General features: G+C 41.3%; 1 protein-coding gene across 3 annotated transcripts in view; it reads right to left on the bottom strand.

Annotated features, from left to right (window-relative positions):
• The window catches only part of ASAP1 (ArfGAP with SH3 domain, ankyrin repeat and PH domain 1), a 368734-nt gene that overhangs the window by 68533 nt on the left and 285933 nt on the right, over positions 1 to 14268 (bottom strand). For all 3 annotated transcript variants that reach the window (XM_084619542.1, XM_084619543.1, XM_084619541.1), the window contains exons 16-17: positions 7439 to 7602; positions 5540 to 5673 (exon numbers count right to left, since the gene is read on the bottom strand). In XM_084619542.1, coding sequence (XP_084475668.1) covers positions 5540 to 5673; positions 7439 to 7602 — 298 coding nt within the window. The remainder of the gene's footprint in view (positions 1 to 5539; positions 5674 to 7438; positions 7603 to 14268) is intronic.

Genomic DNA, 14268 nt, shown 5'->3' with positions numbered 1-14268 from the left:
ATTCATGCTGCCTTGTAGAGTGTGAGGCTACATTAACAACAATGTGTTAACCCTCAAGGGCTCAGCCGAGTGCTAGTTCATCATTTAGCAGCAAGGCATTCCCTGGGAAATATCCTACCCTCTTCCACCCTCTGACTTCACCACCTTAACCAAACTTCACAATCATCATTGCTGTATACAGTATTAAACTGTTTATTTAAAATGTATACTATGTATATGTGTGTGTGTGTGTGTATATATATACACACACACACACATATATACTTGCTCTCTCTCTCTCTATACACACATACACACACACTATAAAATATAGACTTTTGTCTGGCAAAAAAAATTTCCCTGGAACCTAACCCCCCTCTGTACATTAATTCTTATGGGGAAATTAGATTAGCTTTACTTGATTTCGCTTACAGTAGCATTTTTCAGGAACATAACAACATTAATTGAGGAGTTACTATATCTGATGGCGTTGGATGGAAAATCTCTTATTTTGCAGCATAACATTTTCCTATACAGACTTTCCTGCTATTATTAAGGACGGATTTTACTGCCTTAGAACACGATCTCTCTAAATTCATCATCCATCCAAATACCAAGCTATCAAATAGAGGGATGCTGGATTAGGATGGGCGGTCTTCCCTTTGTCTTCAGTCAGCAGATTAGGAAACAGCTGGTTTTGTATGCATGGACTTGAAGCTGTCCAAAGGATGATAGCAAATCAAAGCTACCTCAGCCACCAGGGTGCTACTAGGATGATTGATGCTGTGTCTTGCTTGATTTTCCTCAGGATTTGAGATCAGAGGGGAATGAGTGGGAGAGCTCTGATCAGTGTACTAGGAATGCAAGTCCTCTGGAATTGTGTCCCTGAGCTGCGCCAGAACAGTAGTCCGGGCATTTCTTGTTTTCTTCCGACACAAAGGCATCCACAAAGGGAATTCCCACTGTCAGATGTGCTGTACCACTGAGTTGTGAAGCATTCAATCGTGGTCTCTGTGGATGTTCCTGCTGAGGCTGTTCCCTAGGATGTTCAGTACTCCCATGAGGTGCACTGCTGAGAGACAGATCTGGTGCCAGATGCATCAATTTCACAGCTTGATCACTTCTGAGGCATACACTCTCAAGTTTATATAGTATACTATAATCATATTGTCTCACATGACCTGAACATACAGGGCATGGATGAATGGCAGGAATCTTTTGCAGGCTTTGTATACTGCTCGCAGTTTTTTGTGAATCTTGGATTCTTGCTGGGTCCATTTTTGAGCCATTTTTGCCCAGATGCACACCCAAACTCTATAGGGAGGCATCCATAATTAGCTTCTTTGTGTCTAGATGGGAAACAAAGGGAACCCCTACTCACAGCTTCTCTGTCTTCCCATCAGATAAATGATGTCAGAATACGGTGGGAAAGTGAGACTTGCTTGACCAGGCTATCCCTGCTCAGAGCATAACCACACCTGAAAACACTGGAAATGGAGCCTTGCAAAGGGAGTCAACGTACAGGGCCATCTGGCCTAGGAGGATCAGGCAGGATTGCACTGTCATCTGAGGGCTCAGTTGAAGACAGATGATGAAGTCCCTCAGAGCTTGAAATCTGTCCTGGGGTAAGTATGCTTTGGCTGTGATTGACTCCATAGCTGCTCCAATAAAGTCTATCATTTGCATGGGAACTAACGTGGATTTTTCTAGGCTCCCTAAGGATTGAAGGACACTGACAAGGGATAGGACATTGACTGCACTTCTCTGTATGACCAACCCCTGAGCAGCCAGTTGTTGAGGTAGGGAAATACTGGAGTGACCTGGTTATGTAGGTATGCTGCCACAATAGATAGTACTTTTGTGAAAACTCTCAGGATGGTTGAGAGACATAAGGAAGTACTCCGTATGGATAAAGGTTTAGGCCCACCATAAAGTGCAGGAACCTCCTGTGTGCTGGACATATGTGTATGTGGAAATAGGTGTCCTTTAAATTGAGAACTGCAAACCAGTCATCTTTCTTCAAAGAGGAGATTAGAGAGGCAAGATGACCATTCTGAATCCTTAACAGTGGATGAAGACATTCAGTTGTCTGAGATCTAGAAAGGGTATTTCTGGGAATGAGAAAACATCGTGAACAAAATCACCTTACCTTGTACTGAGGAGAGTCAAGCTATATAGCTCCAGCTGGAGCATGGATCTACCTCCTGTCTGAATATCCTCCCATGAGAGGGGGTCCCTGAAAAGAGATAGGGAGGGATGTTTTCTGGTAAGGATGAACAGAAGTTTTATAAGATATCTGGTGGTGACAATTTCTGGGACCTATTAATGCAACATGATATGATGCCATGCTGGGGAGAAATGGGCCAGGTGGCTACTAAATGAAGTGTGGATGCAGGAGGGCTGGTTTGTGACTCTCAAGGGTCCCATCAAAAAGATTTCTTGGCAGGAGCCTGAGGCTGGTGAGAGAATGACAGAGACGTTCTGTCTGCTGCACTGCACTCTGGTGCTTCCTGGAAGGCTCATCGGCCCTTATGTAGTAAAAGAGCTGAGAAGTGGGACACTGCTTATACAGTGGTGATGTGGAGTATTTTCTCTAAGATGCTGGGATGTATATACTCAAGGTGCAGAGGGCTGCATGACGGTCCTCATAAATATACAATGACTCATCCATTTTGTCACTGAACAAGTGGTTGCCCTCAAAGGGAAAGTCTTCCAAAGTGGCTTGAACTTCCTTTGGAAACCCAGAGGACTGGAGCCATGAAGCTTGTCTCGTGACAGTAGAAGTCTCCATGAAGTGAGAAGTGATGTCTACTGCATCTAGCGAAGCTTGAAGGAATGATCTAGCTATCACCTGACCCTCATCGATCTGGCTTGAAAATGCGACCAAGCTGCTCGGGTTGGTAGTTTGTGAACTCAAAAAAACTTCTTATAATTAATAAAATCATATTTAGACATCAAAGCTAGATAATTTGCAACGCAAAATTATAGGCTAGCCAAGGTGAAACTCTTCCATCTGAAGAGGTCTACTTGCTTGGTGTTCTTGTTGGAGGCAGCAGACTTAGGTTGGTGTAGTCTGTTACATTCAGTGATGGCCTATACAACTAGAGAGTTCGGTGTGGGGTGTGAAGGTAAGTTTTTCGTCCTCTTAGAAGGAACAAAGTATTTCTTCTCCATTCTTTTCAGAGTGGGGGGCACAAGTGACTGGGTTGTGCTAGACTTTTTCTGGCCAGCTCTAATATGGCCTTGTTGATTGTAAGTGCCATCTTGCTAGGGCTGCACTCTGGAGGATATCTAACAACTTACAAGTGGTATCCTGAACTTTTTCCAGGGGAATTTGGAGTGCATCTGCAATTCTTCTCAGATCTTGGAACTGCTTATAGTCACAGCATGGTGATGGCGAGGAAGGTGCAGTAGCCTTAAGAGGAGATGAAAATAAAAATGCTGCTGGGGAGAGTAGGTCTGTTGGTTCAAGTTGCTCCTCCTCCACATAGTGTTCCTCAGTGGGCTGGGGTTCTTCCTTATGAGGTGACTTCTGTCTGATCCGCCGTACTCAGGAGGTCTTAGATACAGATCTCAGTGTAAAGGACCATATGGGTAAGCAGGTGGTGTTATGGGGAAGGATACCACTGGTCCTGAGCTGGGCAGCATCCTGTGGGATTGGGTGGGTTCTCAAGAGCCTCTGGAACCTCTGTTGGGGTTATTCTTGTCTCTTGGTACTATCGGTGGACCCACTGTCTCAGTCTCAAACTTTCCAGAAGAATATAAGTCCTCAGATTGCACTAGCGGACCACAGGTACCAGCAAATGTTCAACAGTGTGAGCAACTCTCTGGTGATAATCGGCTCTGAGAGGATTAGTGACCCCAGATCAGAATATTCAGCCAGTTCATTGAGCACAGTACATCCAGTCCTTGAGGAAGGGGAGCTGGAGGGGCTTCTACCTACTGGCAGAGCCAATGGTGCTAATTTAGATCAGGCAGTGAGAGCTGGTACTACTGAATCCTTCTTCTTGCTGTGGGATGATACCAGCCATGTGTGTGGCTGCCTTCTTTCCCTCACCCATGCTGGAGTTGGTCCAGGCCCTTCAGCAGTTGATAGTTTCAGGGCACTCTTGGTTCTCAGCACTGACGAGACAGGCCTATGCTTTCTGTGAGCTCCTGACACACCTATAGCAGGGTGCAGAGTCCCACCAGACTTGGAGGCAGCAGGGAAAGAAGTCCACTTCTTGGATCATGACTTGGGAGGGGATTTCTCTAGTTTTTTGAGAGTGTTCCCACCTGCTCTGCCTCCTGCAGTCTGTAGCTCTTCCTTCTGATGATCTGGAGTCTGGGAGCACTGTGGCTGGACAGGCACAATACAGTGACTCTGGCCAATGCACAGAAGGATTTGATGACCCAAGATTGAACTGGGTCATCGGGGGAGTTCCACCAGGAATCTTCTGAATTGCAATGCTCGATATTGCTGGGTTCAGAGAGGAAATAAATGACAGATGATGCACTTGGAAGGGATAAGGCAATAAAAACAAGTGTGGAAGTCACTAACCAGGAAGACCCAAGGGCAGGCTACACAGGACTTGAAACTGGGGATCTCGGGCATACTAAGTACCCAAATGAGGGGTAAAACTCCTACTAACAATATATAGCTAAATACTAAAAACTAAATAACTAGAGAATGGTAAACTATTTAAAAAAACCTGGAATTTGAAGCAGGAACGTTAGCAAAGTTGTAGACACTTGGAGAGGTCCAATCTCGGACAAGGGGTGGTAAAAAGGAACTGGAGAGGTGGTCAGGCAGCACCACCCTTTATGCACTCAGTTCAGAGCACAAGGAGGCAGAGGGTGCAGGTATGGATCAATGAACACTGCTAATGAAAAATCTTCTGGTCTCAGGCACATGGTGTGCATGCGCACCTCGAGTTGAATACACATAGGGACCATCATTCAGAGAACTTCAGAATTACCTGCTACTTAAATCCTAATAATTTTTACATGTTCTCCCCACCCCACACACACTTTTCACAATTTCCTATGCAAAACATAAATCTTTTTCTAGGTCACACATATTTTGTTTGAAACATGTCAAACTTCACTTTTGTCTTCTCCCACATCCAGTTCACAGTATCTCTTAACATCAGTGCAGGATCTTTCCCTTCAAATTACAGTTTCATCCTATGCAATTTACTGGCAACATTCTGAACTCTCTTGTTGATTGCAATTAGCTTACTTTCTCTTATCGTGCAAGGATTTTGTCAGTGGCTTTTGATTCAGGATCAAGACTACATACCAAAAGGTAATATTTGAAGTATACTAGTAATGACAGCAGCAGTTAATAATACATCTTTAGGGAAAAACTTGATTCATTAAGAAAATAAAATTGGTAAATGGACAAAAGTATAAGTAGTACAAGATAAATCCTTCTCCACAGTACTAGCAAAATGTGAATATATATTTTTCTACAAAACATGTCCTTTAAAAAATAAGTAACAGTACATTATTCTATACCTGGAAGTATCCTTTATATGCAGAGTATCTGATTAAAGATACACAAACTACAGGGACTCACCAAGAGTTCAGACGTTCCTAATTTGTCTAGTTCCAAAGACTGGATTCGAGAAATATGAACACCCATTTCCCTATGTATTCCAGAACACTCTATACAGGTTAAAATGCCCAGGTTCGTTGACAGCCAAGTTGGATCTGTAGAAGAGTTTGAGAAATAAAATACGTAGCAAATATTAAAAAGAGTGAAAGTTATTTTCTGTAAAAAACAATATTCCTCAATGAAAATGACTTTCCTCTTAGGGGAAGCAACTTAATTATGAATATCTGTTTTTTTCAAACTTCATCACCAAACTGAACCAAAAAGTTAATAAAATGCATTTTTCCATTAATAGAATTAAGTCTGTATATTCCTAAAAATCCACCACCTATCTAGAAACATCTAGGGCAAAATTTTCAAACCCAGGTGTCTAAACACATATTTAGGCACCTAAATGTAATGCCGGCCCACCAAATTTATCCATTTTGGCCTTCATTTTTAATGCTCTAAGTGTATTTTTTCATAAAGATTAAATTAAGAAACATTTCACTATAGATGGAATGGACATCCACAGAGGTAAACTTTAAACTCTAGGGTTGGCCCAGTAATAGTGCTCTGCACTGCCATGTGAGCATCCCTACGCTAAATACCCAAATAGTTCTCACATCATGTATGTTGCAAAATGAGCATGTTCAGTCCGTGAGAGGTTTTGTTTTTTTCTTGGACCACTTAACAGCAATAACATGGGCAGATTAGACAAGAAAGTCAAGTGGTTCAAAATGAGCCTCATTCAGTCTTCCTTGACCAGAGGGATAATTAAGTGCCCACTACGTGAAGTCTTGAGTCAATAGTTTAAAGCAAGAAAAAAAGAGGACAGATGCTTGGGACTTCATTATAATCAAGGTGGCAAAGGTTAATAAAAAATGTTTCCCCAGATTTCCAGAGATTTAAATTATAAACTACAAACTATTTATCGTCTTTCAGTATTTGAAAAGCTGTATTTTTCTATGGTTGCAATATTCTACTTACATTTCTAATGTACATAATCATTGTAGAATGTAGCTACCAGTATTTCAGTATAATATTGGTATCAGCTACCTGCCAGAGACATTATTCTTCTATCTTCCCCAGTCCTCCGTTCTACCTCCTGTCTAAGGAACCTCCTTATGATACAAAAGCAGCAGCTATCAAGCACTATTAACTCAGTAGCTCAATGATGATTTATAACTCTTAATTGTCCTCAAGCTCAGACAAGGGAAAATGACTGACCTATAATTCTGCTGCTCTGAAGAGATCATTCCAAAAGGATTCTTACACTTAGTCTTTGCTTCCTGGCACAAATCTGGGAAAACTACCAAAGCTCTGAAGATTTTTGGCACCGATGGGTAAAAGGATAAAGCATGAACCAGGACACCCTATTGACAGTTGTGTCAAGCACTTAGCTTAATTGCCAACCAATAAGGGGATGGTTTGTGCATCGCCCTATTACCATTGTCCTTAGGGTCAGAAATTTTAAGATCTTTGGCAATTCCACGAGTCTCATGCTATGAAGCTGAGATCCAAGAGTAAGACTGCTGGAGAATTACATCTTCCTTAATCACTGCCTAAGCACGACTCACTTCCAAATAAGTAGCTTACAAAAACAGTGACGCTAAACAATTTCCATTCCATTGAAATAAGGATCTGGAGAGAGTGCAACAACATCAGCAGTTCAAATCCCACAATGGGGCTTGAACTGCTGAAACTGAGTGCAGACAACACACAACGTGGATGGATGAGACTCAGAACACTTGCTCTTTTAAACTAGGGTTGAAGGCTGATCTACATATTGCTCAGAAAGTTAATCTGCACTCTAAAAACTTTTTAAAAATGTTATTTTGCTTGAAATAAGACATTTGGTGACATTCATGTAAATTAAGATACCTGGTGATCCACAATCACAACAGACTTCATTTCCGGGTAATCTCTGTATATCATCAATAATGGCTTTTGTTAGATCCTCTAAACTGTTTTCCCCTGTGCTCTGCTCTCCACGGAATGCCATGTTTAATGCTTCTTCTTTACTGTTAGTCAATACTGATATCCATCTAGTATAAAATGAAGGGTTTTTATGAAGATTGTTTTGCAAATACAACTTTACCTATAAACTATAGCAAGTTTGCAGGTGAAAGAACAGGGTAGATGTGGAGGGGAGGGAGTATACTGTGAGAGAGACTGGAAAGTTAAAAAAAAAAAGCAGAAGTAAAACAAAAATGAGAGGAGGAACAAAGTAAAACAAGGGGAAACGATTTTTAAATTGCTCATCAAAAAGGGTTTGAATTAATGTACTGCAACATGTGCCAACATATATAATTCCTGGTTTCTGAAGTGGGTTAAAGCCTGGGAGTGGATAGAGACTAAGGGCCAGATTTGGAATTTAGGTTCCTAGGCACTTTTGAAAATATCACTAGACACTTATCTGCATCTTTATATACCTGAATTCTTTAAAAAATCTGGCCCTGAGTCTTTTGCTATAATAGCCCATATACAAGGACTATGAAGGCCAAGTAGATGGGACAGGTCAGGAGTAAAAATGGGATAGGATTTTAGAAAAGAGGCGAAAGATGAGAATAGAGAGTAATGGAGTAACAGTAGTGGCCAACATTAAGATTATAACTGGTAACGTGATCTTACAGATATCAATCTGCAACTCAGTCAAGTTAAAACAAATCAACAAAGAGTTAAAAGTTGTTTCAGGTACTATAACTGTGCTGAGTCTACCCACTGATTTTTAAGGTTTATACAACAACATTTCCCTATTTTTAAAAGTGTGTTTCTCTCACTTCCTGTTGTGTGAAAGTCCCAAACTACGAGGGGCCATTGACTGACAGATTTTACAAGGGATTTAGAAAAAATGGCTACACACTAAGTGCTGTCTAATATATCAAATTAGCAAACTGAAAAAACAAAACAAAAAACAGGTTTTTTTCCTCCAATCCCTTTCAGCTACAGTAATTGTTTGTTACTTGGAGCTAAAGCAGATAAAATAGCACACTTCTGTCTAAAAATGCTCAAGCTCTGCTTAACCAATTTCCTGCTTAGATATTTCAACTTTCTATACTCAAGTGTGATTTTATTTTGTTTTTGTTTTTGGTTTTTTTTTGCAGTGTGCTGTAATGTCTAGGTTCAACTGAATGGATTGATGATGAAACTTTAGACTTAATTTCATAGTCTCTAGTGTGTAAATACTAACATATGTGAGTAACTTTAGAGACATAAGTAGTTTAATGGGGAACTTATACAAATAAAGTTACATCATAAATGTTTGCAGAATCAGGGCCTGAATTTGTATTTGCACTCACATATGCACTTTTTTGTTTTGTGATTAATGCGCAAAAGATGAATCTGGGAACAAATGGTCTTTTCCAAAAAACTTGCAAAGGAAGGTTAGTAAAAGCCAGTTTACCATGCCCCCTTCCCCTCCCACCCCTGAGAAATGTAAGCATTTCCAATATTTTCCCTCTATAGTTCTGTGTACAGAAAACAATACATGTGCTACACATAATCTGAATTTGTAAAGTAAAATATATAAACACACTCTAGGTGGCAGTCATTTGCAATTTTGCTAATGAAGACCAGTTTGTGAAAACAAAACAAAAAGGAAGTATTCTTGGCTTCTGATATTAGCATAATCCAGATAAATGTAGGTAATGTACAAGCTGAAATATCTGTTCATTTAGAAATTGGCAACTGGCTTAAAGAACTCGTCAGCAGCTACAGTTATTATGGTTCCAATTTAATTGCAATTACGATAAATAGAAATTAACATTGAATGTCAGATATACAATAGCAATTTAAAAAGCAACTTTCAATCACTATTAGAAGGAATGAAAATTAGATGAAAAATTGGATGTGTGAGCTGACCAGAGGTTTGATTAGTGTTTCAAGCATTATTTTATTTACTACAGTTACATACAGCAATAACAATTCGCTTTTTATTCCTTTTAGCCAAGGAAATGAAAAATTCCATATAGCTGCATATCACCTGATGCAATCTCTGAAAAATTCAGAGCACAAAGCATCATACTGTGTGCTGTAGCTAGAGATTATCAGCAGGGCTAATTTAACACAAACATTCATGCCATTTATAAAACAGAATTGATCATTAATACTCCAAAATGGCAGAAATATATTATATACATTATTCACTGCAGAACAACCTCTTCCCCCAAGCCCTCAAAACAGTAAAATGGCATTTTAACCCAATATGACATTACCAGGTGTCCTATGGTTCTCTCTCTATTTTAATTATAGCTTTGTTGTTTTGTACAGTTTCTGTTTGAAGTACACAGAATGCTTCTGCTTCACTGTATGAAGCCACTGGACGCAATGTAATATGCAAAGATGATCAGATATAAATTTGTAGTGTTAATGAAAACCGGTTGCACAGTTGTCCGATTGTATTACAGACCAGGGTTCTGCAATCTCCACCTCAATTAAGTAGTTGCCCAGTTTTCCATGGTGTTCTCTTCCTCAGATGTCTAGATATTGGACAGCTTTCTGTTTTCTCCTAGGACTCCCTTATTGCCCACAGGTTTCTGTCATTGTTCTGTTTTGGGGGCTTTGTGCTGAGCCAAGTAGCCTGCTAGGCTAGGCTGAGAACTTGCTAATGAGGTTCTAGTTTGCCATCTTTGATTCCTAATCCCTTTAGAATCCCTTGACAAGATGGCAGGGCTAATTGAGGGAGAACAGGAGTTTAAAAAATCAGCTTCTAAGCAACTAGAGGAGCTAGCGAACAGGGAAGTTTTGCAAGGGAGTTGCGAGAGGGACTGTTGGACCCAGATACACCTAATAAAAATACTCTAAACTTAGTATAATAACCACCACCCCCCCACACACAATAAAATAAAATAAACAAACAAATCCTGCAAGACTAAAAATAATACAGGCAGGAGTCTAGCAGTATAGTGAGGGGCTACCCATTCTTTTGCACTGAATGCAGCACGTAGGACTGCATACCTGTACATTCAGTGCAGGTCTTCAGAGACAGACTACTGGCTCTTTAGACCAGAGTAGCTGAACTGGAGATGCTAAAGGAGACAGAGAGGTACCTAGAGAAGATTTTCAGGGACACAGTAGCATGGTCCTACCCCCAACCTGATAGCCTTTCTGCTGTTAAGGAAGATAAAAGTCTCAAGGAAGGAGAACGTCAAGCTAGAGCAGAGGAAAACAATCCCATAATTGGGACCCTCCTTCCAGATAATGTCCTGGTATCTTCTCGCACTGAGGATACCTCTCCGGGTGAGGGGACCACAGTTATTAGGAAGAGACGAGTAATAGTAATGGAGGTGTTAATTATTAGAAATATAGACAGTTGGGCTTTTGATGATTGGGAGACTGGCTCAGTGAACTGTCTGCAGAATGCAAAAGTTGTGGACCTCTCAAGACATCTAGATAAACTTATGTGTAGTGCTGGGGAGAAATTGGTGCTCATAGAACATGCAGGTAGAAATGACATAGGGAAAGGTAGGAAAGAGGTCCTGGAGGCCAAATTTAGATTAAAATCCAGCATCTCTATGGTAGCATTATCTGAAATGCTTCCAGTTCCACACGCAGGTCCAGAAAGACAGGCAGAACTACAGAGTCTCAATGCATGGGTGAGATGATGTTATTGGGAGGAGGGATTTAGGTTTATTATGAACTAGGGAACCTTTTGGGAAAGGAAGATCCTATATAGGAAGGATGGGCTCCGCTTAAACCAAAATGGAACCAGATTGCTGGCATGAAAAATTAAAAAGGTATTAGAGGAGTTTTTAAACTAAGGGCTCAGGGAAAGCAGACAGGTGCAGAGAAGCACATGGTTTGGACAGAGAAGCACACAGTTTCTTAGGGGAAAATTTATTCAAGGGGATACTCTATGTCCTAATAAAGAAGAGAGAATATAAGTTGAGAAAGTACAGATAAGAACTGAAGAGAAACTCTGAAATGAAAAAGAGTCCCACTCAATTACATCATATGAAGCCAGACAACTAAATATTGACAAATTTTATAAGTGCTTGTGTACCAATGCAAGAAGTCTAAATACTAAGATGGGTGAACTTGATTGCCTGTGTCAAGGTTCCTTCCCCACTCTGAACTCTAGGGTACAGATGTGGGGACGTGCATGAAAACCTCCTAAGCTTACTTTTACCAGCTTAGGTTAAAACTTCCCCAAGGTACAAACTATTTTACCTTTTGCCCTTGGACTTTAATCGCTGCCACCACCAAATGTCTAACAGGGATATAACTGGGAAAGAGCCCGTTTGGAAACGTCTTCCCTCCCCAAAATCCTCCCAAACCTTACACCCCCCCTCCTGGGGAAGGTTTGATAAAAATCCTCACCAATTTGCATAGGTGAACACAGACACAAACCCTTGGATCTTAAGAACAATGAAAAAGCATTCAGATTCTTAAAAGAAGAATTTTAATAGAAGAAAAAGTATAAAGAATCACCTCTGTAAAATCAGGATGGTAAATACCTTACAGGGAAATTAGATTCAAAACATAGAGAATCTCTCTAGGCAAAACCTTAAGTTACAAAAAGACATAAAAACAGGAATCTACATTCCATTCAGCACAGCTTATTTTCTCAGCCATTTAAAAAAATCAGAATCTAACGCATATCTAGCTAGATTACTTACTAAGTTCTAAGACTCCATTCCCGTTCTGTTCCCGGCAAAAGCATCACACAGACAGAGAGAGAGGCTTTGTTTCTCCCTCCCCCCAGCTTTTGAAAGTATCTTGTCTCCTCATTGGTCATTTTGGTCAGATGTCAGCGAGGTTATCCTAGCTTCTTAACCCTTTACAGGTGAAAGGGTTTTTCCTCTGGCCAGGAGGGATTTTAAAGGTGTTTACCTTCCCTTTATATTTATGACAGCCTGGTATTAAGTGAGGCTATTGATATAATAGGCATTAAAGAAAGTTGGTGGAAAGATGGTAATGGGACATAGTAACAACAGGAAAAGGAATACTTGTGGCACCTCACGTCAGCTGTAGCTCATGAAAGCTTATGCTCAAATAAATTGGTTAGTCTCTAAGGTGCCACAAGGCCTCCTTTTCTTTTTGCGAATACAGACTAACACGGCTGCTACTCAGTAACAACAAGGTACAAAATACATAGGAATGACAGGAGTAGGTTGCGCTATTGGGGGAGCGAAGGAAAGGAAACAGAGTCAAATATAGTAAAAATCTTAAATGAATCAAACAGAATCTCTATGGATAGAAATTTCATGCTTGAATAGTAACACATAACAATAATAAAGCGGTAGGACTATACTATCAACCACCTGACCAGGATGGTGACTGTGAAATGGTCAGAGAGATTAGAGAGGCTACAAAAATAGAAAATTCAATAATAATGGGGGATTTCAACTACCCCCATATTGACTGGTTACATGTCACCTCAGGACCAGAGGCAGAGATACAACTAGCATCAATAACTACTTCTTGGAGCAGATATCCCTGGAATACACAAGGGGAGAGGCAATTCTTGATTTAGTTCTAAGTGAAGCACAGGATCTGATCCGTGAGGTGCATATAGCCAAAGAAGTTACTCACCTTGTGCAGTAACAATGGTTCTTTGAGATGCGTCCCCCTGTGTTGGGGCTCCACTGTATGGGTCCCTGTGCTGCTGGTCAGAGAACTTCAGCAGCAGTGTCCGCTAGCGCCCCCACCCCCACGGTCTCTCTTTGTGCCCTGCCATGAGGCTAGGCAGTGCGTGCAGGCTAACCCCCCTCAGTTCTTTCTCTACCGCAGAGTCATTGACAAGAACTCCAAAGTAGATGGGACGAGGGTAGGTTGTCCTATCCCTGCTCTGGAGCAGTAGCATGAACATTTCTTGTTCAGGTAAGTGGCAAACAAGTCTGTGGTCAGCATCCCCCACCTCCTGAATAGATTGTGAAGCACTACTGGGTATAGCTCCTATTCATGGTTGTGTGGGAATTTGCAATTGAGACGGTCTGCCATCAAGTTTTGTGTATCTGGGAGGTAGACCGCTGACAGCGTGGGAGATACACCAGTTTCATAGTCTCAACACTTCTGCAGAGAGGGAGGGAGACTGGGCTCCATCTTGTCGATTTATGTAGAACATAAAGGCAATGTTGTCTGTTAGGACTTTCATGGGTGACCGTCTGATTAATGGGAGGAAATGGGCGCAGGCATCCTGACCACCCTTAGCTCGAGGAGGTTGATGTGGAGGGATATCTCCATGGAAGATCACTTCCTTTGTGTCATAAGGCTGTTTAGATGTGAGTCCCACCCTAGGAGGGATGCGTTGGTGGTGAGAAGCAACAAGGGAGAATTCTTCAGGAAGGGGATCCCTTTGCTAATATTGGCTGGGTCTTTCCACCAGTCTAAGGAGGTTTTTACCCTGGTGACCAGTGACAGGGCTCTGCCTAGAATGTCCCTCTTTGGTCTATAAACCAAGCTGAATCACATCCGAAGGCACCGCATGTGGAGTCTGCCGTGAGGTATTACTGCTGTGCCAGCTGCCATATGCCCCAAGAGTTGTAGGCAGTCTGGCTGATATTTGTGGACTGTTTTGGACAGTCTCTGTAAGTGTAGCCAGAAAGAGTAATCTGTGCTGGTCAAGGTTGGCGCCTATAAACTCCAGGTGCTGTACTAGAGTGAGGGTTGATTTCTGGCCGTTGATCTGTAGCCCAGCTCTGTAAACAAGTGCATTGTTGATTTGGTGACTTGGTGAGCCTCTTGGAGAGACCAGGCTCTGAGGAGGCAAT

The sequence above is a fragment of the Lepidochelys olivacea genome (genome assembly GCF_965140295.1).
Source record: "Lepidochelys olivacea isolate rLepOli2 genome assembly, chromosome: 2".
Classification (NCBI taxonomy): Eukaryota; Metazoa; Chordata; order Testudines; family Cheloniidae; genus Lepidochelys; species Lepidochelys olivacea.
Note: the sequence above shows the minus strand (reverse complement) of the source record. Positions and strands in the feature narration are given on the sequence as shown.